Below are 27,743 nucleotides of genomic sequence, written 5' to 3'. Positions count from 1 at the left end.
ATTTATTAGCTTTCCATATCAACACCTGTTCTGTCTGTCACGAACAGTGCACCAAGACGTGTGGCGAGGGCTCCAGGTACCGCAAGGTGGTGTGTATGGATGTGGACAAAGGCACTGAGGTTCACGGCCTACGCTGCGACACGAGCAAGCGGCCTGCGGACCGGGAGAGCTGTAGTTTGCAGCCCTGCGAGTATGTCTGGATCACAGGAGAATGGTCAGAGGTACGTCCCGGGGATTCTGTAACCGCCTCCAAGACAGCGACGGCCTGAAGGCAACAGAGTGACCTCTGGGTAGGAACGGGGGAGACTGGGACCCACCTGCCAGTTCCACCTGCTGGGGCTAGACCCCTCCCCCCATGTGCAAGGTAGGAGGATGCCTGAGATGATCTCTCGGTTCCCCTCAGTCCTGTGATTCCCCTTGATGTCCTGTTGGTATGATAAAGGAGGAATTATCACAGGGCCTGCTAGTTCATGTGATGCCTGTTGGTGTCTGAAGAGAGTTAACATAAGAAGATGCCTTTCGCATCGGGGAGACAACAAGGAATGGCAGAGACTGTGACAAACGAGCACGTCCCGTGTGATGGGAGCAGCTCCCTCCCTCTCCAGCAGAGGCCATGCAGAAATGTGGGTCCGGTGGTACCAGACCTGAGTTTTCAAGGAGGACAAAAATCTGAACTTTTATGCGGGGTCTCCTAACTTTAAAACGTGGACTCCAATTTTTTATTTGAAAACGTTATGTGGGGCAAAGCAAACCTTTCTGTGGGCCAGATATGGGCTGCCTCTTTGACAACCTCTGATCCAGAGGAACCAAATGATTTTCCAAAGTATTCAAGGAATCAATTTTTTTCTTCTCTTCTTTTGCCCACAGTGCCTAATCTAGAAACTTTTTATTATTAATAGACCAAACATGATCACATTGTTTTCAAACCTCGTAACACTTCTTAAATTTACTTATTTAAATTCAAGTTAGTTGATGTACAGTGTAGTCTTGATTTCAGGAGTAGAATTTGTGATTCATCCCTTCCATATGGCCCCCAGGGCTCATCCCAACAAGTGGCCTCCCTAATGCCCATCCTCCATCTAGCCCATCCCCCACCCACCTCCCCTCCAGCAGCCCCTCAGTTTGTTCTCTGTATTTAAGAGTCTCTTATGGTTTACTTCCTTCTCTGCCTCATAATATTTTCAAAGACTGAAAGACCTCTAACATCCAAACCAGTTGTCATTTGCCCAAAAGGAGTTAGAGGTTTCGGAATTACCTGGGCTCGTAGCAAAGTTTCACAGGGCAGCGGTTTCACATTTCAATAGGAGGAATATTTGCATGCAGACGATATGTGTGTTGGGTGGTGAATGCTTCCTTCACTGTAGCTGGCCTAGAGTCCTTTCTAACTATGTCTCCCCATCCTTCTTCTCTTTGCTCCATTGACTTTTGCCTCCCCTTCCTCACCCAGGGGACATCTGGCAATGTCTGGAGACATTTTTGGTTGTCACAAGTGGAGGAAGTGGGATACTACCAGCATCTAGTGGGTAGAGGTCAGGGATGCTGCTAAATCTCCTGGAGTATGTGGGACAGCCCTCCCCCACCCAGCCACCCCTCCTCCCCCCCACACACACAACAGAGAGCTATCTGGCCCAGATGGCCATGGTGCTAAAGTTGAGAAGCCCTCCTTTACCCCGACTCTGCATGTTCTCCAACTCTTAAAGAGTGGAAAGGAGACGTGGTCCAAATCATTAGGAAGTACATTTACCATTGGCTAGCCAGGAACCTGGGAGTCCAGATGCTTGCTCAAAATAGTCCTTGACTTTGGGTTTGAGGCATAGGTTCCAACCCATCCAGATTCCAAGGAGGGTCTGGGGGAAGGCATCTGGGGAGGGTTCCTCTCTTCTCTTCAACTCACTTCTCCCCGGTCCTCGTCAGGTGTGGTCCATAACTTCTGGTTCTCAGGTCCGTAACTGCCTGGTTCCCCACCAGGCAGGGAAAAGCCTCTCTCGCTCCTCAGGCCTCTGAGCTCTCCTCTCTGCCTCCTGGAGGCCTCCTCTTAGTAGTTTCTGGCTTACTTCTTGGTCGTTCATCTCTCTGGGGTTTCTACACTTGTCACACTGCAAACATTGGCCTCTTCACTTTTCATCTTAGCCAGTCTTTTGTGTGTTATTATTATGCTAAAAGAATTGCGATCTAAGACTGAGTCATGTGACTCCTGTAGCTTTATTTTAACCTTAATCTTAACCCCCCAACAGATGAGACTTGGAGAAGATCCAAATCTTCTCCAAAAAAAAAAAAAAAAAAAAAGTCTTCAGTATTTCTGCAAATTCTCAAGTGTATCATGGATTAAAAACTCTGGAAACTTATAGCAAAGTGGAGAAGGGTTGGAGATAGGACCTCACATGGATGCAAGGGCCACTGGACCAGAAATCCCTCTAGAAAAGCTTCTGGAAAAGTTCAAGAGCCACAGCAAGCCATGCCTTCTCTCTAGGACCTCTGTCCCCTGGAGAGTTGAGTGCTTTTCTCTGACTCTCCTTGAATTTGAGCAGGCCTGGGCCAGATGGGAAAAGAGCACCCCATCACCCCTGGCTCATCATGCATTTCTCGGCTTAGGCCTGAAGTGCATCATTAATGCAAGGAGCGCACATTCTTACCATTTCATCCTGCTTTACTGTTATTTTCACATTAGAAAAGTAATATATGCTCATAATGAAGCAAGCACATGACCTCCCAGGGCATGGAGAGTCAAGAGTAAGAGCTTCCCTGCCTCCCTCCTCCCCGCCAGTCCCCCTCCTCCCTCCCAGCCTAGACAGACCCAGCATTGGCTGGCGATCTGCCCACACACGAAACACCCAGACCAGCCTCGCCCTCCCCGGTCCTGGCCTCTGCTGGCTCTTCAAGCATTTGAACAGTGGCAGCCGAAGAAGGAAGAAACATGCACAACATTTCCAGGTCTCGAGCCATCTGAAAAGGAAGGACCAGGGATGCTCCGTGTGCCTCTGGCTGGGCCTGTCACCCCCCTGCCTCCAGGACCTCTTCAAGAGGTATCTTCTCCCTGGAACAGGTAGTTATAGGAGACGAAAGCCACGTGGCTGAAAGCACCAGCTCAGGAGACGTTAGGAAAGAATGACACTGTGGCTTTTAATAGCTAGTGAGACCTCATGGATGCTCCCCCTGGAAAAAGCAGACCACACCACTTGCTGCGGACTGGGTCAGGGGTTCATCCAGGACGCCTCCGGCAACCTTTGGTTTAGAGAATCCTGATCGTCTCACTTAATTTTATGTGACACCTTCCCAGGGGATGGCCGGTTATCTGACCACATTGTCTAAAAAACACCATCAAAACTAAATTCACTACGATGCACTTTTATTTTCTAAATATATTGTATCAAGTACTTAGCGTGGGAGGTCGAACCTACTTGAACATGGCGTCAGTAACCAATTAGGTGTCTCATCACAGGAAGGATCTTGGACGCTAGTAAGACGTCCTCTCTTTCTCCTTTGGCATGTTGTTTGCATATTTGTAAATGTCGTGTAATGATGGTCAACAGGTAAAGTGACTGCCTGATCTGGTTAGATAGGCAAAGAGATAGGAGAGCAGAAGGGTGACATCATCGGTCCAGACGTATGGGCAGGGAGAGCAAAGAGAGAAGGAGAGTGAGTGCGGGGCAGACGGGAAAGCAAAACGAACGGAGCAGGAAAGGAAAACTGCGCCCAAGTCCCCTTTTGGCTAAGTGCTTGGGTTTCACCTGTAACTCAGGTGAGCTGTGACACGCCCTCCTCCTGTCCCCCGTGGCCACATCTCCGGTTTGGAGAAGCATGTGCAGTGGGGCTTTGGGGAGCGTCTAAATGGAACCAGGGACAGCTGGAGCCTCCTCCCCTCCTCCCCTTGAAATCCAAAGCAAGGGCTCAGGGCGCCCCGTCCCGCAGCGGGGGCCACACTAGATCCCCGAAGGCGACTTTTAGGGTTGTCTGTCCGCGGTGCGCTCGGGGCCTGCCGCTTGCAATGCACAAACAAGCTAATAAAGTGAGAGCTCTCTGCAGCGTCGTCCGGGGTCAACGTTGGATGTGGGGGTCAGGGGCCTATTGTGGGCTGCCCCCAGGCGCTGCTCCAGCCTCTCCTCCCACCCCCTGTTTTCCCAGTGCTCAGTGACCTGTGGAAAGGGCTACAGACAAAGGCTCGTCTCCTGTAGCGAGATTTACACCGGGAAGGAGAATTATGAGTACAGCTACCAAACGGCCGTCAACTGCCCGGGCACTCAGCCCCCCAGCGTCCATCCGTGCTACCTGAGGGAGTGCCCTGTGTCGGCCAGCTGGAGAGTTGGCAACTGGGGCAGCGTAAGTAGACTGTTCGGTGATCAAATGGGAAAGCTTTGGGATCCCAGACTTCATCTTAGACATGTCCTGCCTCGGCCGTCCCGAGGGATCCTCCTTCCGGGAGGGATGCTGGGAAGACACTGGCGTTAGCACCTCAAGGTGGGCTGATGGGAAGAGAAGGTTCTCTTCTCGTTCGGCAGGGTGGCCAAACCCAGAGCTTAGAGCACGGGCTCCGAAGCCAGATGCCCGCCCTGTGAATCCTGGCCCTCCTACTTGCCAGTTGAATGAGAGGTGCAACACTTCCGTGTCTCTGTTTCCTCATCTGCAAAATGGGTGGTGGTGAAGAAGGGACGAGTTAATATGTAAACAGCTCGTAGATCATAATAGCACACTTCACGTTACGCGTATTTTACCACGATGTTTTTCCACACCAGCTCCCGGAACTCTGTCACCTAGTAAGAGTTACAGAAGAGTTCGTTGTTGCTTCCGCGGTTAGGAAGTCAGCAGACTCTGGTCCCTCTTCAACGGGAGTATTTCACTGCATTAGGCGTACAATAAGCGAGAACATTTAAAATTGCGACTGTCCTTGGAGTATTGCCACCACCCCCTGGCTCCTGCCTACTAGGTTCTCAGTGTGGCCAAGCGATGAGACAAAGTACAGGATCGGTTGAAAGGGGTTAGGGTTTGAATCCTGGCTCTACCATGACCTTGAACAAGTTTCTTGACATTTGGGCCCCAATCTCCTCTCTGTAAAAATAGAATAATGGGAGTACTATCTCAGAAAATTTTTGTAAGGCTTAATGAGAAAATTATATATCGGATATATATGTCATATATATAAGTATATATGTTATGCATGTAAATATAAATACACAGGTAAGATACCCACATATATGAACATGGATGTATAATGCTTAGCACAGAGACTGCTCCACTGTAAGTGTTGCACATACGTCAGCATTTGTTTTTAGCAGCCTAGGGTCTGAAATGACACCTCGGACGTGGAGCTGTGAGCCCCGCGTCACTAGACCCCAAGCCTCCCGGGTTCCGGGGCTGCATCACTGACTCTGGTCTGCCTTCCAGTGCTCAGTGTCCTGTGGTGTGGGAGTGACACACAGATCTGTGCAGTGTTTAACCAACGAGGACCAGCCCAGCCACTTATGCCCTGCCGACCTGAAGCCAGAAGAAAGGAAAACTTGTCACAATATCTATAACTGTAAGTGGGCCAGCTGAAGCCCTTTCTCCGGAGCACAAGGACCAGGGTTTCCTTGTTCGTTTGCCCACCCTCATTGGAAATAGAGAATTTATAAGATAAATAAGTGCTGGGGATGAAATGCACAGCGTGAAAACCATAGTCAACACTGCCGTATGCTACGTTTGGAAGTCGCGAAGAGAGTAGATCCTGAAAGTTCTCATCAAAAAGGAAACAAAAACCATTTTTATGCATCTATCTGTAGGAAATGATGGATGTTAACTAAACTTAGTGTAACTATTCACAATCTGTAGAACTCAAGCCACTATGCTCTACGCCTTAAATCTATACACTGCTATAGGTCAGTTACCTCTCCATAAAACTCAAAGAAAAAAAAACTTTTACCCCCCAAAAGGGAAAGAATTTATTCTAAGGAAATTATCCCCCCCACCCCGCCTTTTCAAGCTGCAAAGTGTTAGTGTGAACAGTATCATTCATTCCCCAGGCAGACAGCGGGGGGATCCGGGAGCATCACACTCCTTTTGTACGTTTCATGGTTTCTAGGTGAGTTACCCCAGAACTGCAAGGAGGTAAAGAGACTGAAAGGTGCCACCGAAGATGGTGAATACTTTCTGCTCATCGCGGGAAAGCTCCTGAAGGTGAGCAATGCATATCAGTCATTATTTCTAGAATGATTGGAGAGTGAGTCGCCCTGGGTCCCATGGTCTCACCTCTGAGCTGCTCTTCCTAGGTTATTTCTGGCCTCTCTTTCAGATATTCTGTGCAGGGATGCAGTCTGACCACCCCAAAGAGTTCATAACCCTGGTCCATGGTGACTCAGAAAACTTCTCCGAGGTATACGGGCACAGGTAGGAGCGTTCGGGCTCGGAAGGGCACAGACAGCTGGAGATGCCCCGGAAGTAGCTGCCATCCTCACCAGAACATTCTCTCCGTGACGTAGGCTGCACAACCCAACCGAATGTCCCTACAACGGGAGCCGACGGGATGACTGCCAGTGTCGGAAGGACTACACGGCAGCTGGGTTTTCCAGCTTCCAGAAAATCAGAATAGACCTGACCACGATGCAGATAATAAGTAAGTCCGGTAGAATGTCACGGAGAAGGGGACGTGCCCATTCCTCTCCCCATTCAGCCAGCGAACTGCACAGCGCACACTGGCCGGGGGCAAGGCTCTGAGATGCTGCGGGGGAACGAGATGGGTTGCCTTGCCATCCAGTGACAACAGCTGGGGTCCAAGCTGCGTGAGGGCGGGGTTGGCTCCTTTCCGTTTTACTGCTGTACAGCCAGTCCCTGGAAGGTGCCTTGCCCAGGGCGGAGTTCCCGTGAGATTTGTGAGAAATCAATGCGTGGAGTAGGTGAAGGCCACTAAAAGGGGACCACTGCAGTGGGGGGAGTCAGGACGGCATCCCCCAAAATATGACACTGAACCTGACATCTTAAGGTCAAGTAGCAGTTAGCCAGGCACAGGGTATCGGCGTGGGGAAAGGAAGGGTAGTAGCAGAAGCTTTGAAGGGAGAAGACAGAATAGCTGCACGCCTTAAAGAGATTCTGATGGAATCTTCCATTCCCCCAACCGCCTCCCCCCTGCACAGTGCACACACATGCAGGGGCACACGGCTAATTTTATCCAGTTGTCGATTTACAGAAGAGAAGCGGACCACGGGCTTGCCTCTTGTAACCAGCCTCCGCGCGAGCTGATTTCATCCTGCAGCCAACACTGCCTTTTCGTAGGGACGTTAATCACAGGCGTGGTTGTAGATAGCTGAACGATCCAAACGTGTTCCCTCGAATAGAGGAAAAACAGAAATAATGAATAATTAATTTTTCCTCATTACCGTTGCTCCCGTAATATTGCATTGCTTTCCCCTCGAGGTGGATGAAACTTGATTTGTACCAAGCTACTTTTTATCGCCTTCCGCAAGCCTGATGGGGGCTAAAGGCAGAGAGTCTGCAGTTTTTCCGCTTAGAAAAACACTCCAGCTGAGACTCCGGGCTTCGGTGTGCTGTGGCCACAAGGGCCCCTCTCTTTGCGGGACAGGGAGCTCAGACTTCCTTCCCACTGGAGCTCGGTTAACTGTAGAAAGATGAAGGGCTGTTCCCGAAAGGCAAGGCAGGGAGGTAAAAGCGGCCTCTCCTTCCACCAGCGATGGCTTTTGCGAGATCCTTGCTTCGACTCCTCCTGCTCTGTGTAGAGCTGCTCTCCGGAGCTATGAAGAGGTTAAAAACACAAGCATTGTTTTCATTGGATTTTTTTTTTAAACTCCAAGGTAGCCCCAAACTTGAGAAACTGCCATTAATACTTTCAAGATGAGGGTTCTAACTGCGCCACATTTTGGCAGGCATAGTGCATTGGCCATGGGAGGGCAGCTAAAGCCCCAGGAAGTAACTCCTAAGTAGCTGGAGATACTTTTGTAGCTGATTTCTTCCCATCCTTACAGCTGGGAGGCTGTACGTAGGAGACTCACAGCCATCCAGTGACGCTTACCTTTAATGGACGTGATTCACGTATTTATTTATTTATGTGAGAATCAATTCCAAAGTCATCTTAAACCCCCCTCTTGGCTTCCAAAGTCATCTTAAACCCCCCTTTTGGCTTCCCTCCCATGGAGAGACCGTGCAGATAAAACCCAGGGAGCGAGGCTCTTGAACCACAGATCCAAGGGGGAAAGCAGTGCACATCTGGATCTGTTGCACATCTGGATCCGTTTGCTCACTAATGACACTTCGGGTATTTTTTTTCTCTCCGCTCTCCCTCTTACTCTTTCTCTCACTATCCTTCTTCCCTCCCGCCTCCCTGTGACTGTCCTATCCCTTCTGTACCTTTTCGGACTTCTCTCTTCTCTCCCTTTCTGCAAAACCCCGCAGCCACTGACTTACAGTTTGCCCGGACCAGCGAAGGACACCCTGTCCCTTTTGCCACAGCCGGGGACTGCTACAGTGCGGCCAAGTGCCCGCAGGTATGTGCTAAGGGCTCCCCCCACTGAGGACCCACGTCCCGCCCTGCCCGCAGGGGACCCCTGGCTGCTTCTGCTCCCGGGAATACAGTTAGAACAGCTGCTCTGGAGGGCAGTTTGGCCCCCTGCAGGAAGTCTCAGAGATGCTCTGAGCTACTCATGTAGCCACGCCACTCCTAGGAGTGTTTCCTAAGGAAGCACTCAGAGCTACATGCAGCAAAATGCACCTGCTATAACGGTAAACATCTGGAAGCAGATTAGGCATCAGAGGGCAGGGGCTTTGCTTAAACAAACCGTGCTGGTTCACAGAGTGAATGTTATACAGTCAGTGACAGGCCGGTATAGGCTTCATGACTGGCTCTTTAAGAAAATCACAAGTCCTGCTTTGTAGCATTTTTGCCAGCCTCCCAGGTGTAAATACTCTCGCTCCGCCCCACCCCCACGCCCGTAACTGATTTCAAGCCACCAGCGTTATGTCCCCAAATGGGGAGTCCGGCAGAAATGCGCACGATCGGCTCTCGCAAGCCAGGACAAGCGCGCTCTAACCCACCACCACGGTCAGCCGTTACAAATTGTAAACGTTGTGTGACAGAAAAACTGCTATCCCTCCTTAGATGTATAAAACGTGTAGTGTCCAGACGAAGGGCAAGTTTACCATCGTCTGCTGGATTTGCTGTTCAGCAGAGCCGCTCAGCGGCCATCTCATTGCCCGGCCACACTGCCACACGCCCTTGCCGCTCTGGAGGTGTGGATATTTTGAAACGCGCTGTCGTAAGGATCTGCCTGGCGCCACTTTTGCAAAATCGGCATCATCTTTGCAAGAAGCTGCGGCCCTGAGAAGGCGTGACGAATTCCGTGATTCAGGCCAGAAGAACTTGGCCCCAGTTCTGGCTTTGGTTCGAAAGGGGTCCTCACGAGGCCGTTGCTAAACTCTGGGCCAGGAGTTTCCCACTCGGCCCCCCGGGCCTTCAAAAATCTGGGGACCAGGACGGGGAGCTGCATTGGGAATACACCATCTCCCCAGGATGGGTTTAGGCCCAATCAGAGACCATCCGAAGACAAACACATCTGAATTTTCTTTTAACAAAGTGTTTTCTCAGCCCCCAGCTTCAGAAAGCAATGCTAAACATTTTAGGGAAGTGAAAAGGAAGCTCTCAGGGAGAAAGAAAATAAACAAAGGACATAATGGTAAAAGGGGGCCTCTCCTCTATTACCCAGGAATTGAAAACTTTTGAAGTGCTGTTTCTTTAGAGCAGCAGATGACTTCAAACACCCCACTGGTGTGGGTTGCATTTTAACAGCTAATAGATTAGCCCTGTCCTGCCTTTTTCAAAAGTCTAAGGATCTTCTTGTTTCTCTCTGCGCATCTTTGGGGAAGTTTAGGTAAATGAAAGGTAATCTGCATTCATTTCTTTTAATAATTCAGAGACAAATGAACGTATTGATTTGCTAAATCCTGACCCTGAAGCAATTGCTAAATGAGAAAACCCAAAGCCCATGAGAAGCTAATTTGTATTTTTTCCTAGCCTGTTCTTCAAGCCATATCAGGGATTTTCAGAACTCAATCCCTTAGACATTTATTGAGCACCAACTCCATATACTGATGAAAGCCCTGAGTTTTGCAGACGGGTTTTCCAGGAAAAGGTCCAAAGAAGCACCCTTGTGCGAGGAGCTTTGGAGCGGTTGGCCCCTCCTGTGACCTGCTGATTGCACAGAAGCCAAAGGGAATGTGCTGTTTCCTCCTCGTTCACACTGTGGCTTTGGCGACTTACTTAGCAGTAAGAGCAGGTCCCCCAAGGGCCCTCAACGGGAAATGTAGCCAGAATGTGTTTTCCTCTTCTGACCACAGGGGATGCGGCATTACTGTTACTGATGCTGGAATTGGTAGCATTTACTGAGTGTTTACTAGAGTTTAGACTTGGCTCAGCATTCCTAGGTGGTGTGGCATGTCACCCCACAGCAGCCACCAGCGAGAATGTCCCCCCTTTTCAGATGAGAAAATGGAGTCACAGAGACGCCGGGGGTGGGGGGGAGGGGGCTTGCCCAAACCCACACAGCTGGTGCTCAGTAGAGGCGGGATTTGATCCCAAATGTGTCTGAGTGCAAATCTATGATGGCAGACGGGTCTGCCTGACCCCACTTGCAGAGAGGACTTTGCAGCCTTCTCCTTTGTCTGAACAAAGAACAAAACCTCTCCTAGTCTCAGGCACATCTTTCTCAAATCCCTCTGGATCCTCTAGTGCATGCATAACCCGGAATTACTTTTACCCTCTTAAATCAGCCACAGGAGGTAGTAGCTATAACATTCCCACCCTCTACCCCTCGAAGATGAGGGCTGTAGGGGCAAAGATGTCTCACCTGGAGCTCAGAGGACAGTAAGTTTTCACTCCTCACGGGACCCTTAACTTAAGGTGGTCATTATCAGCTGAAAACGTAGGTCCCCTGTGCTGGAAAAGGTGGAAAGAGAACGAGGAGGAAGACTGCCCGTTCCATCGGGTCTGTCACCCTCTCCGAGAGGGCAGATCTAGCCAGACGTGTGTATGGAGGGTGCTTAGACACCAGACGCCCAGATCAGCGGGGGGAGTTCTTGGGCCACAAGGCAGGTCAGGGGCCTGGACCTTGCAGGAACCTTGAGGTCAAAGCAGATCACGCTACCTTCTCCTGCAGTGCGGGGGGGAACAGACCATCCACATGGGAAGCAGGATGGGAAGGGGAGAAAGAGAGGGATCCTCGGCTGCAGTGGGGTCTGGTCATAATGAACGGTGTGAACATGGCCTCAGGACAGGCAGGAGAGTGAAATAAGGAAATAGCAGGTGAGAGAGCAGAGCTGGGAGAGGTGTGTATCTGAGGAGGCCAGGCAACGTTGGGCTTCGTGCCTCAGGGCAGCCACAGTCACGGACACTTACTGAGGCCACTTCGCCTACCAACCACTAACGTCTGTAGGGTACATCATAATTTCCAAAAATACTTTTTAAATATCACCTACTCTGTGCCAGGTAATGAGTTACATGCATTATACCTTCTACCTCACCCCCTCCTATTTGCAGTGTAGGCATTACTAACCCATCTTACAGATGGACTCAGGAAAGTTAAGCCTACACGAAAAGGAGAGGAATCTGGATTCTAGGAAAAATCCAAACTGTCACAACCAGAGTTTCTCACTGTCAGCACTATCAGTGTTTTGGATTGGATCGATCTCTGTTGTAGGGACTGTGCTGTGCATCACAGGCTATTTAGCAGTACCTCTGGTCTCTACCCACCAGATGCTAGTAACACACACACACACACACACACACACACACCTGCCAGTTATGACAACCAGAAAGATCTCTAGATAATTGCCAAATTTCCCCCCAGGGGCAAAATCGTCCCCTGTGGAGAGCCACTAACTTCGATGCTCATATCACTTCCGAGAATTGGAATGTTATTTTGTCCCCATGTCATACATGTGGAATCTAAGGCTCCAAAGGGGTTGATAACCTCTGGTTAGGAAATAGTGATGGCACGGACACAGAGAGGGAGCCTGCAGGGTACCCCTAGTCCTTCCAGGTCATAGTGGACAAGCCAGGATGGAATATTTATTAACACTCTATCAACTGCCTAGCTATGTGTTACAGACCGTTATTGATATAAATAAAGCAATACCAAGTCCCTCCCCTAAGTCTACTGTTCCTCTTGGAGCGAGACACCCAACACAAAACAACCAATAACCAGGATTTCCGAAGTCAGGTACCAGCCGTGTGCTGCATGGCTAATTTCATTTAGCCCTCCCTACAGTAGGCTGAGGCAGATACTGTTACTATCTTCCATTTTACAGGTGGACAAACTGAGGTTCTGAGATTTCATCCCCCCTCTCCCTCCCTGAAAGAGCCCGATTTTTACATGCTGAGGCCGGCGCGGAGTCCGCCTCGCCTTATTAAAGACTGCTTTGACAAAGTACGGGACCGTGTCAGGTTCCGAGAGGAAACATTCACCGTGAGCGTGTTGGTGCAGAACATTTTCAGTTCTGAAACCGCTCCTTGTGGGGTTCGAGGAAGCCTCAGCAAAGTATTTCAGGTGCCTTTGTGGAGTCATTTTTGCAAGCGAGGGAGAAACAGAGACTGATGGGCAACGCAGGAGAGGAGCTCTGCGGCGGCGTCTCCTTAGTAATAAACGTGGAAACACCGAGGCCCGGTTTTGAAAGGAATCCTGGAGCGGGTTGGGATCCGGGATCCCCGGCCTGGAAGAGGCGGTCCCGCTGCAGGCTGTGTAGAACGGGCCGCGCGCGCCCTCTGCTGGCCATCCCGGAGAGCGCACCTGTCCTTTGAAGTCCCGCCCTGCTGTGCTTAGGCCGCGCAGTGCTCAGCTTGGCGGGGAAGTGGAGGCCCGGGAAGCTTTGGCAGCGAGATCTTATTAGAAAAATTACACTGTGGTATTTTGTTCCTGAAGGAATCTGATAATTGTGAGCAACATCAGGATTGCTGGGTTAGGGAGGCAGAATGGCGCTGGTTGAGAGCGAGGACTTTGAAGTCAGGAAAATGTGAGTTGGCCTCGCACTGTCTCCTGCAGAAGCTAATCACCTCCACCGGGCCTTAGTTTCCCCATCTGTAAAGAGAACGCCTTCAGAGAGCTCTTGCGAGCATGCATGTAAAGTGCCTGGCCCAGACTTCCCCCCACCTTCCAAAAAAAAAAAAAAAAAAAAAAAACCACCCTCATTAATTAGTAGCTATCGTAATTAATTAATGTCCTTCTCCTTTCCAAGGGCCCTTCATTGTGTGGCCTTTGCTTAGGACATCACGTGGACTAAAAGTCTTTTTCATTGGCTATTTATTCCAGGGTCGTTTTAGCATCAACCTTTACGGGACCGGCCTGTCTTTAACTGACTCAGCCAGATGGATATCACAAGGGAACTACGCGGTCTCCGACATTAAGAAGTCCCCGGTAAGGTGACCTAGTGGCTTCCGTTGGGTTTTGTTTTTTTCTCTTTCCTTCCTTCCTTGCCGGGTCTGTTGTGGTGGTGCTAAAGGGACGAACGCGCTTTCCCACTTGATGAAACTATTTTGCAAAGTGTCAGGAAGGAAATTTAGGACATAAATTGAAGGTGAAGCAAGTGTAAGTTGAGTTTATCCGAAAGAGCCTTGCTTCGCTTCTGGTGAATCCTTCCCTGAGTCCTCAACCTGTGAACCATCCAAGTAATTGGACGATGCCTAACGGGGAAGCTGAAAGCAGTTAAGAAGCCTCTGAGAGAGTGTGCAGCTCCAACACCTTGCAATTAGCCAACATTAGATTCCTTTTGTGAACGTAGGGCACAGGATGTGTGTTTGTTGTTGTTGTTGTAAGAAAAAATGGAAGTACAACAGAGGCTGGAAGGTAGGGATGTTATCAGGTGATGTTCGCAGATCGTTAGAGAAACACTCAGGGGTTTCACAGTTACCAGGTTTTCATGCTCAAAAATCCTGCCACTCAAGGTGTGGTCCACATAGAGCATCAACATCACCTGAGGCTTGTTGCAAATGCAGTTTCTGGGGGCCCGTGGCTTCTAAGTCCCGATCTGCCGCTGAACAAGGTCTCCAGGTGGATCATAACAAGGCACAGCTTGAGAAACCCTGGTCTCGGCGGTGTTTCTCAGAATCCCCTGGAAAAGTTTCAAATGCATGTGCCCAGACCCCAGCCAGACTGACTGAATGGGAACCTCCCAGGCAGGGGTAGAATTTTTAACTCCCCTTGTATATACCCAGGACAGAAACTGCTGCGTGTTCCAGCCTTCCCTCAGTTCTGAGAACCTGCGACAGGAACCTGACCCCAACGACAAAGGGGAAATTTACCAGAGTATGGCCTGTGGTCCCAGGTCCTGCTTCAGCCGTGACCCTCACACGGGGTCTCCTCAGAAATGTGGCTGGGGGAGGACAAAGAGGAAGAGAACGGGGAAGGGGGTTATCATTCCAGAGTAGGGTTGCCGGATGAAGTAGAGGACGCCCAGTTAAATTTGAATTTCAAATAAGCAAGGAACATTTTTTCTTTTTACTACATGCATGTCTTAAACACTGTGTGGGACATATTTATTCTAAAAAGATTACTTGTTGCTTATTTGAAACTTACATCTAACTCAGTGCCCTGTATTTTTATCTGCTAAACCTTATCAAAATGAATATAAAGAAGAAATTCAAGCTGTTCCCCCCCCCCCCCCCCCCAGGAAGGGACGAAACATCCAATTGTGACTTCCCAGGGCCCTGAGTTTCTAGAGCCCCAATTTTCAGCTTCCAGGGTTAAATTTGTCTATGGAAAAAAAAAAAAGAAAAAAGAAAAATCTGACTCCCATCTTGCTCTAAGCCAGTCCCCATTGATTGCTCGTAAATCATTTAACGTTTTCCTTTGCACTGAAAGGAATAAAGATAGCTGATAGACGGCCCGCCTGCTTTAGAATGTGCCACCAAATGATTATGTTCTTCCACACCACTACCCCCCCAGGGGCCATATATTATGTTTTAGTCACTCCGAGGGACAACAACATTAACTGCCCAAAACGTGGTCAGACACGAAGCATGATTCCGTAGGAAACCGTCTATGTAGACTCCGTTACCTAAATTTCAATCCCGTCAGCCCTTACCAGTATTGTTTTCATCCAGAACCTAAAAATAATTACGGCGGAGAGCGCCACCTTCTGGAGAGAATGATCACTGCCCTGCAAAGACGGATTGGCTGTTTTCCCAAGCGTTTGGGAGAAGTTCCGCCTTTCCTGGAGGGGGTTGGTTTGACATTTGCCTGCCAGCATTTTTTTCTTTTTTTAAATCTTGGTGTTCCGGAAAAAAAAAAAAAAAAAAGAAAGAAAGAAAGAAAGAAAGAAAGAAAGAAAGAAAGAAAGAAAGAAAGAAAGAAAGAAAGAAAGAAAAAAAACAAAAAAACTCTTGGTGTTCCGTGACAGCCCGGAGAGCCGGAGCTCAAAAATTAATCTCCAGGGTCTGCTGAGCACTCCTTGTGAATCCCTGGGAGCCCGGCCGGAGCTATCTGTGGCTCCTGGTTGCCGTGCCACGTGCTGCCCTGTGTGCCTCACCTGCTTGAGGGGCTCTCAGAGCAGCATCCCCTGACTACGCGCCCCGAACACAGGCCTCCCTGGCCAATGACATTTGGAAGAAAATTGTATATTTTATTTGCTTCTTGAAGAGGCACGATAAGCCTGAGCTTACTAAAGGTTGGAATGAAGTATACAGGAAGGAAGCCTGTGTGACTTTATCGAAACCAGTGTTGCCCTAAATCAGCGGTTCTCAAACTGGAGCGTGCATCACCTGCTGTGCTATTTAAAAGCACAGCCAGCCTCAGGAAGGGCCCAAAATGGACATTTCCAGCAGTTTCCTGGGTGGTGCTGATGGCCCTGGTCTCTGCCCACGTTTCCAGAACTGTTGGCCTGAGTTAGACCAACCCCAGAAGCTTCTTTTCAAAGTTACACTTTTTAGTTGCCCCCGAATAACCTGGTGTTCCTTAGAACACACTTTGCAAAACCCTGCAATGTCCTGCTCCCACCATTACGTACTCGCGTGTTGCCCCGAGGGACTGAGGCCCTGCTTTGATTCAGCCTCCCATCATCCTCCCTTACTTTCCTACGGTCTTCTGCTGAGAGCTTCAAAGAAAAAGCCATGGTGAAAACCTCAATTCTCCAAACCTGGTTGGCAATAAAATGTTTTTCCCCAGCAAAACTACAGGAAGACTCCAGTTGTCCAGGGTAAAACCGAATCACCAGAATCACTTCTGGTGGCTGGCACCCCAGAGCACCAGGTGGGTCCCACCCCACCTGGGAGCGAGGGACAACCCTATTTCCCAGGGGTGCTTTAGCTGCACCTGCTGTGCACAGGAACTAGAGTTTCTACCCTGCTTGTGTGTGAGGGGGAGACCCACAGAAAGGGGAGCATGGCCCGGATGTGAGATCGGAAAGGAGATGTTGGAATTCGGAGCTCCTCTGCCAGTGACATTCTGTGCCCCCTCAGCTCACAGATGTGCTCAGGATACGAAAAGGCCCTCAGCCCCATCCAGAGGTCTCCCGGGGCTCCCCACGCCCATCCTCAGAGCTGCTATCTGAACCTCCAGGAGGAGGTTCTGGAACAACCTTGAGAGCTGAGCAGAGCGAAGGGAGGTTCACTTCAGGCCACATGGGAGAGGTGCCCACCAGTCTTCTTGCTTCTTTGCAGGCCTGGGGAATTTGTGGGGTCAGCAAGGGGCGAGGGGCGGGGCCTGTGTTTCTGAGGCCTGGCTGCCTGGCCCTGGGGCCTAACAGACATTCCTTACGCTGAGGGAGGGTTGTAGATTGAAGAACTGCTTTGAAATTAAAAATTAATGAATTTTGCATTGTCATAGAGGAGATGGCCTCAATTCATATCTCTTTTTAATTTATTTTTTTAATTTACATCCAAGTGAGTTAGCATGTAGTGCAACTGTGATTTCAGGAGTACGTTCCTTAGGGCCCCTTACCCATTTAGCCCATCCGCCCCCCCGAACTACCCCTCCAGAACCCTCTGTGTGTTCTCCAGATTTAAGAGGCTCTTACGTTGTGCCCGCCTCCCTGTTTTTATATTGTTTTTGCTTCCCATATCTTGTAGCTCATTTACAACCAGTGGAGTTAAGGGAACACGAGATGAACGTGTTGGGTCAGGGTGCAAGTGTATATGTGGTTCGGAGTCAATGCTCATTCATCTTCCATGTACTGCCTCCTACCTCGTAGTTCACTTGTGAAAATCCCACTGTCTGCAAACATAGAAATCATACTGCAGGCCAGGAGGGAAAAATGACATTTTAGACATGTGTACTTTTTCTTCCATACGTTCCTGTAGAAGTTAGGGATTTAAATATATTCTAAATATTAAACAATGTCTATATTCACATATATGTGACTGTGTAGGGTTATATTGGGAAATATATATACCTCCCATGTTTTATGGGCAGTTCACCACCAGCACACTCCAAAGAAATGTAAATCAGGGGCGCCTGGATGGCTCAGTCAGTTAAGCATCTGACTCTTGATCTGGGCTCAGGTCATGATCTCACAGTTTGTGAGTTCGAGCCCCGCGTCAGGCTCTGCGCTGACCGTGCGGAGACTGCTTGGAATTCTTTCCCTCCCTCTTTCTCTGTCCTTACCCTTACCCTGCTTATATGTTCTCTCTCTCTCAAAATAAATAAGTAAACTAAAAAAAAAAAAAAGAAAGAAATGTAAATCAATACGCTTCCAGAAAATCACAAGTAAAATCACAAAGCCTACCTCACGTTGATGGAGGAAACCAGAAACATTTACGAAAAGTATGAAATACAAACTATTCATAATGGAGCAGAGAATCTCTCGTTTTAATTATATGTAACAGTTCAAACTAAGCTAACAAAATATTCACTGAAAAGAGATTTTTAGAGTACTTGCTTTAATGAAGAAAATAAAAATGATTTATAATTAGTGTTTCATTGTATGTGAGTAGGTACTTCTAAGATGCTGGAAAGCATACCTTTTTCTCTGAAATAGGCACTGTTTCCATGACAATCATATTTATGCTAATCATTCTCTTAGTATGTTTTTTTCTTTGTGTTCTGTAGTAAAAATGATAAGTTTTAGCTCAGACTTGATCTAAATCACATTAACAGAGTCCCGATTAGTGAAATAGCATGAACATTGCAAAGCCATTATCAGCACCTTTATAATTACCCAGACTTTTCTCCTTCTTCATGAGAAAAGGCTATGATGGAGATCCACACATGAAAAACTACCTTTACGATAATAATAGCTAGTATTTTTTGAGCATGCACATCAGGCCAAGAACTCTGCTAAGCACTTTGCATACATTCTTGCTTTTATAGCAGATCTCTGAGGGCAGACAAATATTACCCCCATTTTACAGATGTTCTAGGAAACTGAGGCTTAGAGAGTTGCTTAAACATGCAATACAAGCCCCAGGCAGTCTGACTGTGGTTCTCTCTACTGCTGGGTCCGGAGAGAGTGTGAAGAAAGCATGAGCTTGTGTGAGACAGAAGACATTCACAGCACATCAGCATTCTGAAGACCCACAGGCCAGCGATTTAGCCTCCAGAGAAGGTTCCTAGTTGGAAGGCTGGCTGGTCTGGCATCACATCCAGTTGATGGTATCATTGGCTCCAGAATTAATACGGGCCCCTAAAAGCAGGACCAGTTAGGGGTGCCTGGGTGGCTCAGTCGGTTAAGCCTCCGACTTCTGCTCAGATCATGATCTCACAGTTCGTGGGTTCAAGCCCCACGTCTGGCTCTGTGCTGACAGCTCAGAGCCTGGAGCCTGCTTCCGATTCTGTGTCTCCCTCTCTCTTGGCTCCTCCCCCCCTCAAAAATGAATAAACATTAAAAAATAAATAAATAAAAATGTTAAAAAAAAAGTTTAAAAGGCAGAACCAATTTGAGTTTTAGAAATAGATCACTCTTCCAACTCAACATCACTCATAATCAAAGGCAAGCAAATTTTTAAAAGGGAGAGAAACTATTTTGTTCTCTTTGTTAAATTGACAGAGCTTTTCTTCCCTTTGTTTTTAAACAAGATTATCCGTTATTTGCAAGAGACTTTCACAGTTTGGCAATATGAACCAAACCTTCATGACCTTGACCCAATTCTGGGAATGTAGCCCGAAGATATCCTGAAATGCAGGCACAAGTATAGTTCATCACAGTGTTTCTCTCGACAGTGAAAAATGTGAACCATCCAAGATGCCAAACATTGTGCAGGAATGAAAGGGTGGGGGGTGGCTAACACAACATGGGAAATTTACACAGTGAGATATGATGTCACAATTAGACAAGGAGTTCTTCACAGTATGGTAAAGTGTTAGGGGAATTAATTCAGCAAGCGATCTGAATTGCGGGTCAAAAAGAAGAGTGTATATCAGCTTCAGCCTCTCATTCATTCATTCATTCATTCATTCATTTAAGAAATCTGTATTTAGTCCCAGACTGAGCCATACACTGTTGGGTTCTAGAGACCTTGAAATTTAAAAAGACATTGGTCTTGAGCACCTGGGTGGCTCAGTTGGTTAAGCGTTCGACTCTTGGTTTCGGCTCAGGTAATGATCTCATGATTCTTGGGGTTCGAGCCCCACATTGGGCTCTGCGCTGACAGTGCAGAGACTGCTTGGGATTCTTTTTCCCTCTCTCTCTGCCCCTCCCATGAGGATGCTCACTGGCTGTCTCTTTCTCTCTCACTCTCTCTCTCTCTTTCTCTTAAAATAAATAAACTTTAAAAGCAAAAGAAGACATTGACCTTGCCATTGTGGGACTTACATTCTAGCAGGAAGACAGATGTAAAGAAAGTATTACCCAGTTTTATAGGATGCTATGTGGTAGGTAACTGGGTAAGGAAGATTTTTAAGAGAAAGTGGCTGCTAGGCTGGGTTCTGAAGAATTTAACAGTCAAAAACTGGGGTGGTCCAGTGTACACAGATGGGCAAGGGACACGGAAGAGAGTTCCAGGCATAGGCCATGGTATCGCATGTGCAAAGGCCCTGTGTTATAAGGGGCACGTCAGAAGAACAACCCAACGAAAGGCAGAGGTCAGGGGTGGGGTGGAGGGAAATGATAGCATCTGGAGACTCAGGAAGGGATCGACCGCAGGCCAGCAAACTTTTTCTGTGAAAAACTGAATAATGAATACTTACGTATAAATATTTTAGACTTTGCCAGCCAGGGGGCAAAAATCAGTGCTAATTGTATATGTATTTATATGACAAGAGTGAAAACAAATTTGCACAAAATTTTTATTGATTCCATTTGAAAAATAATAATTGAGTACATTTTTTGGTAAACATACTTAGCAGTGAGAACCATGGAATATTCAGAAATGATAATATTTTGCTTAAACTAGCTGCATATTTTGCTTAATTCTCTGTTATCAAAGTTGATGGTAAGTATTTGTTAATGCGGGTCAGCGATGAGATTTTCTGCATTTCATCTTTATAAACTTTCTTTTACACAAATAGGTATTGTCAAACACTGATATAGTCCACAACCATGTCCTTTTAATTGAGCATATTCACACCTTGGCAAGCATTTCTAGAATCCTATTTGATTTTTCTCTTGGTATTCGCCCTTTTGTACGTCATTACATCACAGAATAAGCCCTTGCCATTGAAGGCGAGATAGAAGCTTCTCAGATGCCTTGTTAAATGGATTTTGAGATATGAAATTTGCTCGGCACTTAGCCCAAAGTCCAGAACATGGTGCGGGTGCTGCCACTCAAGCTCAGAAAGTACATTCACCAAAAATGTACGTGGCCTGAGATAACGGCTTCTTGTCTTCATTCTCAGCAGAATGGAGAGCATGTAAAGCGGCTTCACCCTACTTAACGATTGGAACAATGTTAATTGACGTTAAAATGACTTTACCCCAGGGTAAGCTGTGCCTGTAAATGCACTTTTGCCTTGAAATTCAGGTTCCATTCCCTAAGAAATATTGTCAGATCCATAGCAAAAGCTAATGCGCACAGCCAGGGGGGTGTCCAATTACAGCGACTGAGAGCAGTTCTCGTTCAGAAAAAAATGTTAATCCCAGCTCTGAGCTCGAAAGTTCACCATCAAACCTGTCCACTGCTAAGTTATCAAACTGCTAGATGGCAGCATGGGTCAGGGCATTCCGTTTCTAGTTCTGACAAGGAAAGTTTATAAAACTGATGATGGATAAGGTCGTGGTAGCGAAAGCTATTCATCCTGGCTCTGTAACACCTGATGGATTCTTCTCTTTTCCACCAAGCACCTACTGATGGATAATACATGAAGTGATTATAGGCTTCAGACACCTTACATTTTTATGAGCTTTGTAAATTTGACCAACTAAAGCTTTCTCTGCGTTCACGTACTTTTTTACCACTGTCAGTTGCCGACACATCTTGGTAGATTCCACTTCAGCTGTTCTGTGCTAGTGTTTTCTCAGCCTCTTTGAAATTGTCTTGCCTGAATTCATTTCACACAGACTATTCACGGAAGCCAAGTCTGTAGTCACTTCACGCTCAGCATCGTCTCAAATAAACAACTGAATGATATCCATAATACCTACCTATCAGCTCATCAGGAGCCAAAAACAAAAAACAACACCCCCCCCCAAATTATTTGCCTCGTGTTTTAATTGATTATTGATGTTACTGTCAGTGTCATCGATTTTTCAAGCAACTGTTTTCCTCCCGAAAACGATTGTAGTCTTGAACAATTTATTTTCTCTGGACGCATTTGTTCAGCTGTTAACAATGAAACAAGGATGTCTTTAACTCACCATGGGGCAAACTGTTTTCCCGGCTTAGCTAATGCATCAGCCACTTGGAAACTTACTTGGTTTCATTATTTTTACTCAGTTTCATTTTTTTTTAATTTCTTAATGTTTATTTATTTTTTGAGAGACAGAGAGAGACAGACCATGAGCAGGAGAGGGCAGAGAGAGGGAGACACAGAGCCCAAAGCAGGCTGCAGGCTCCAGGCTCTGAGCTGTCAGCACTGAACCCGATGCGGGGCTCAAACCCACGAACCGTGAGATCGTGACCTGAGCCGCAGTCAGTTGCTTAACCCAGGTGCCCCTACTCGGTTTCACTTTTTTATCGTTGGGAAGAAACAATGCTACGGTGAGATCTTCGGTTTTGAATTTTCTAAATTTATGACCATGGCTTTCCTTGTGAGTTGGAAACATGTGCTGAGGCTGAGGTTGGTGACGATGGTGTATATTGTATTCTCCTGGCACAGCTGTGGTGTCATTGCATGAGAAACACAATGCTTTGCCATCTAAGTTTGATAACAGAATAGCTCACATACAACAGTGCCTTAAAAGAGCAACATACACAGTCCCTTTCCATTTCTTGTTCTGACACGATGGTATGCACTGGTAATGAAACAAAATACAATGTTAGGATATGGCAACACGCACAGCATTGCAAACACTGTTAAGTCACCCCTGTGTCCCTGTGGTTTGCATTATGCTGAGTCGCGGTGCAAAGCAATGAGAGCTGTCACCACCGTCCATCCTGCTCTTACAGCCTGGAAGCAGGCACAGACATTAAGTGAATGAATGAACATGGCTGTGTTCCAATAAAACTTGATTATGGATACTGAACCTTGAATTTCGTACAATTTTCAAATGTCAGGAAATTCGGTTCTTGGTTTGCTTCTTCTCGCCGTTGAAAAAATGTCAACGCTCTTCTTGATTGATGATTGACGAGCCACACAGAAACAGGTGGCAAGCTGGATTGGACCCACAGACCATAGTTTGTCAGCCTCTGCTTTAGACCGTGTGGGGACGTTGGGGTCTGCTTCTATTCAGAAGGCCTACCTCCCTCCCGTGCATGCAAGAAAGATGTCCAAAAAGCCAGCACAAGCCTTGGAAACACTAGTCGGGCAGGGAGTCTGAGAGCATGCGTTTTCTTGCAGGACGGTACCCGAGTCATGGGAAAATGCGGTGGCTACTGTGGAAAATGTACTCCGTCCTCTGGCACTGGCCTGGAGGTTCGAATTTTATAGTTAAGGTAAGTAGGTCCCACGTTTCTCTCTCTCTCTCTCTTATTTTGTAAACTCACGATTAGCAAATGTAGCCAAGTCATTTGCCCCCGGAAAGGTTACTAGTAAGCATCTTGAAACTGACTGGCTGTTGTAACTTTTTCTTTCCTGTTCATCTGCCCTGTTCATCTGTTCTCCGCCCGTGGATGGGAGGTCCCTAGGCTTTCTGCGTCAGATTCCTCTGCAGTTTTTCTTTAAAAACTTAACCAGGCTCCATCTCTAGAGGTCCTGAGGTCTCTGGCACATCTAAGAATCTGTAATTTTGATACAGGGAATTCTGATTCAAGTGACTTACGGATTAACTTTTGAGATACTGCCCGAGAGTACTGCATTAATAATATTCATGACATTCATTGAGCTGTGACTGTGCCAGGCACCAGGCTGAACACTTTGCTGGCATTATTTCATTGAACCTCATAGTAAAGCCACAAGAGGGGCCACTTACCCTCATTGCACAGATAGAAGCTCAGGCCCACATAATTAAGTAGCTTGCTTACGATCACAATAGATTCCTTCGGCGGAACCCATCAGTGTCCTACACCAAAGCCAGTGCTCTCAATTAATGCTCTGTTCCACACGCTTGTGACTCAGCGTGTCATCCAAGGACTGGCATGATCAGCATCACCTGGGAACTTGTTGGAATGCAGAATCTCAGGCCTTCCCCTGGACTTACAAAACCAGAATCTGTATTTTAACAAATCCACAAGAGAGTCATGCGTGTGAAGGTTTGAGAATTCCTGGTCTCACTACATTATGCTGGCAAGTGCTCCCTCTGCTGGGCAGAGGAATGAATCAGTCACTCATTTTCTGGTCCCCGCGCCTTCAGCTACAAGGTATGAGTTCAGCCAACTCATGTGACCCTTCTGCAACTTATTTCAAGCTTTCAGCAGTCCATTCTCCTGGAGGGCTCTTCAAGATCCTGACACAGGAGTACCTACTTGACATTTGTGTATCAGTGTTTCAGTTTAATTGAAATCCGTAGTCAAAACTATGATCTTCAGTTAGGATTGTTTTTATTGCAAGAGGCAACAGGAAAAAAAGGAACTTATCATCTTAAGGAACTGAGAAATCCAAGCAGTGGGCTAGCTGCAGGCATAGCTGGATCCAGAGGCTCAAACGGAGTCATCAGTACTCATTTTTTCTCCCATCAGTCAACAAGGCTTGCTTCATTCTCAGGCAGACCATTTCCCCAACACCATGAGCTGCCCCCCAAAAAACGCTCACATCCAGCATTCATTCTGCACAAGAACTCAGGCTCTTGTTTGCCACATGGGCACTTCTGAACCAATCACCATGTCCAGGAGACAATGTCCTGAACTCATGTACCCACCTGGAGTCAGGTGATTGACAGCTTCCTTTAGAAGAGGAAAGAGGCGATTGTTATCAGGAAAGATGAGATGGGATGGAGACAGGCAAAGTCAGCAGGTGTCCACTAGAGATTCCCATTTTAAATGTATTTTACATATTTGATATCTAGTAAAATAGTATTGTGTGTGTTTATGTGTAGTAAAATTTGAGTGAGTGTATATTATAATATTTACATGTATGTCTAGGAAAAAAACTAGAAGGAAAGGTGCCAATATTTGAAAAGCATTATCTCACGTGGGGGATTTCAGGCTAGGAGTCTATTTTCTTCTATATACTCCCCTGAAACGTTCATGTTCCTATAGCAGACACATATCACTTTAAAAATCCAGAGAAGTTAACAAGTGTCATTTTTTAAATTCTGTACGTAAAAATCTTTGGCTTATCTACTCTTGACTTACCGCAGTTGATACAGGAGATTTACTTTTCTTATTTGGTTTGTTTATTTCCAGGTGCTCTGAAAAGGAAGCCATTATGGGATGGATGAAGGATAGTAATGCAATACCTCCACCTTAAATTTGTGTGCGTGTGGGTGTGTGAGGACTTGTATGAGTGTGTGTGTGTGTGTGTGTGTGTGTACATATGCACATATATACATATATATACACACACACACATATATATCTGTATATATGTGTGTGTGTGTATATATATGTGGAATATCCTAATGATGTAAAGTTTAATATTTATGTTTGAAATTATTTATTGTGATGTAATATTTTTGTACGTAAAATGATTCTATTATGACTGCTTTTTGCATTATGTTGTCCCTTGCAGTCAAATCACTGCATTTTACGTACTCTACATTATATGTAGTACTATGACAAAAGTGATCCTTCATTATCACGGTACACTATTGTTTACTTTCTATCTGTAAATATTTTATTGTGACCTTTAAGAAATTGTAATTTGTCTTTTTAAAACAACCTAGCTGCCATCAAGGTGCTACAGAGTCGTGTGAGTGTATTTTGGCATTTCTAGGAAAGTATCCGCCCACAAGTAATTTAGCGATGTCACAGATTGTACCAGCTATTAGTTATGTTAACTATTCAGTTTCATATGATCTCTGGGAAAAAAATTGCTGCCTTGGTGCTATATAATGTATATATTTAAGTGATCACCAGACTCAGAAATGTAAACACTTTTAATAAAAGGGAGGCATAGAAGGACAGAATGCAACGGACAGAATCACTTGGAAAAGTAAGACCACTTGTTCTTATTTTTGGACACACTTGTTTTGGAAGAGGATTGGACTCTGTTCTTTTTGTTACTGTTATTAATACTTTGCTTCAGTTCATGGTGCCTAGATCTCTCTGAAGTTAAATGGAGGAGACCCCAAAGCCACTGCATTACAGAGTGATATTGAGAAAGTGAGATCCTCTCGACATTTTGCCGAGACGTTCTAAAATGGTGTCCCTGTTTATCAGCTGCAAGACAGAGGATGCTCAGGATGGGGTGACCTTCAGCACCCCCAGCACACCCGGAGAAGTTCAAAACTAGTTCCTCATCGTCAGGACTGCCTTCTGCCTAAACGCATTGACTGGTGACATGACTTTTCTTCAGGCCATGCGCCTGAGACCCTGCCAGTTCATGGCTGCTGCAGTAGTTAGCATTTGTGAGAAGACGTAAACCATGGAATGGAAGACACCTGAGTCTTTCCAATCTTCCATTAACCCACTCCTTGTTACTTACATCCAAAATGGAAGTCCTGAAGTCAGTGTCTCTCAGCCCTTCCAACCTGATTGAAGGGGAGTCATTGCCAATGACCCGTGGCAGACCTTCAGTGTTTGAAATCCTGCCCACGTCCAAAACCCAAAGCGATTAGAAAGAACCTGGGAGTATCCTCCAACCCCCAAACGAACTCCAGAGTGCTCCATAAGAAGTTATACTCAGTGTATGAATAAGTGTTATTCTCCTTTATTAATACATTGTGAAAATATACTATGATTAAATACCATGACCACATCCAAACATTTGTGTTTCACGTGGTTTCTGGACTCTTGATTCAAGTAGGAATGAAAATATATCTGTTTTTTTTTTTTTTTTAAGGTTGCCGGATTGAGAAGAAATGCACATTTTCTTAATCCCATCCATTACAGTTGCCATTCCAGAGGTCGATAAGGGACAGGGTCTGTCCCTCAGGTCTGCGTTTTCACCCTTCAAATCACTTGTCTCTTCTGAAAGACTCTGTATGATGGGGAACAGATGAACAAACAAAACAGGAGATTTCAGTGGGTTTAGGGGCTTGATTGTTGATTTTATATAGCAGTAGTTTCTACTCTATGGACTTAATGGTGTCCAGGGATATGAGAGCTTTCCAAAGAAGCCTAATAAACAGCAAATAGTAGGTCGCCAGCCCCTCTACGTAATTAGTTGAGCTCATCCTGACAACCACCAAGTAGATGTTCACGTACAGCAAATAAGTAGCTGTCCCCAAAAGAACCCTGTTTGGCTCTGATGGGGTTACACATCCACTTCTGGACCAGTCATATTGTTGACATCCTGTACCACCTAGGGCCGGGTGATTGACAGCTTCAGCTGGAAGGGATGGTTACTGGAGGGAAAGGTTTGTTTTCAGAAAAAGGTAGGTAGAATAAAGACAGACAAAAGCCAAAGGAATCCACTCCAGAGTCCCTGTGTGTGTGTGTGTGTGTGTGTGTGTGTGTGTGTGTGTTTGCATGCACGGGCAAACTCAAATCCCATAGCTCATATCAGCCACAGTCCCACCCCTTATCATCCCTAAGCATCATCTAAAACTTGGGTTCTAGGCCTTTCTCTGACATATATTAACTGTCTGATCCTGAGCCTTAGTTTCTTCATTTGTAAAATGAGGCTATTGATAGTCCTACCACTTACTTTAAGATGGTTTTCTGAAGACCCTTTCAGCCCTGCATCAATGGTGGCAAAATAGCTGCCCTCAGACTCTGCATCAGCAAGCTTAAACCGATTTACAACAGTGAGACACGAGATGTTTCAGTTAGGAACTGCGTTCCGCTGCTAATTTCAGAGCCCTGACGGCAATGGCTTACAACATTAGAGAGTGTATTTCAGGGGCGCCTGGGTGGCTCTGTCGGTTAAGCGTCTGACTTCGGCTCAGGTCGTGATCTCGCAGTCCATGAGTTCGAGCCCCGTGTCAGGCTCTGTGCTGACAGCTCAGAGCCTGGAGCCTGTTTCAGATTCTGTGTCTCCCTCTCTCTGACCCTCCCCCGTTCATGCTCTGTCTCTCTCTGTCTCAAAAATAAATAAAGGTTAAAAAAAATAAATAAAAATTAAAAAAAGGTGTTCCAGAAACCGCATTTAACAAATTCCCGTTTAGCTCCTCAGCCAGAAATTAGTCACGTGGCTGCAGCCAGGCTGCAGGAGCAGTGGGGGAAAAGGGTTGCTTCTCAGAGCACATTGCCAACCTGAATAAAAGGAGGG

At 46.7% G+C, this 27,743-nt stretch overlaps 1 protein-coding gene across 1 annotated transcript in view; it reads left to right on the top strand.

Annotated features, from left to right (window-relative positions):
- Window positions 1-26,288, top strand: part of ADAMTS9 (ADAM metallopeptidase with thrombospondin type 1 motif 9) — a 162,852-nt gene extending 136,564 nt beyond the window's left edge. The window contains exons 31-40 of the mRNA XM_049642677.1: window positions 48-221; window positions 4,123-4,317; window positions 5,380-5,512; window positions 6,053-6,147; window positions 6,263-6,357; window positions 6,450-6,583; window positions 8,374-8,465; window positions 13,278-13,382; window positions 22,833-22,927; window positions 24,776-26,288. Coding sequence (XP_049498634.1) covers window positions 48-221; window positions 4,123-4,317; window positions 5,380-5,512; window positions 6,053-6,147; window positions 6,263-6,357; window positions 6,450-6,583; window positions 8,374-8,465; window positions 13,278-13,382; window positions 22,833-22,922 — 1,113 coding nt within the window. The 3' untranslated portion in view covers window positions 22,923-22,927; window positions 24,776-26,288. The remainder of the gene's footprint in view (window positions 1-47; window positions 222-4,122; window positions 4,318-5,379; window positions 5,513-6,052; window positions 6,148-6,262; window positions 6,358-6,449; window positions 6,584-8,373; window positions 8,466-13,277; window positions 13,383-22,832; window positions 22,928-24,775) is intronic.
- The last annotated feature ends 1,455 nt before the right edge of the window (window positions 26,289-27,743 follow it).

The sequence above is a fragment of the Panthera uncia genome, chromosome A2 (assembly GCF_023721935.1).
Source record: "Panthera uncia isolate 11264 chromosome A2, Puncia_PCG_1.0, whole genome shotgun sequence".
NCBI classification, from domain to species: domain Eukaryota; kingdom Metazoa; phylum Chordata; class Mammalia; order Carnivora; family Felidae; genus Panthera; species Panthera uncia.
The sequence above is the reverse complement of the archived record's forward strand: the minus strand, read 5'-3'. Positions and strand labels throughout refer to the sequence as shown.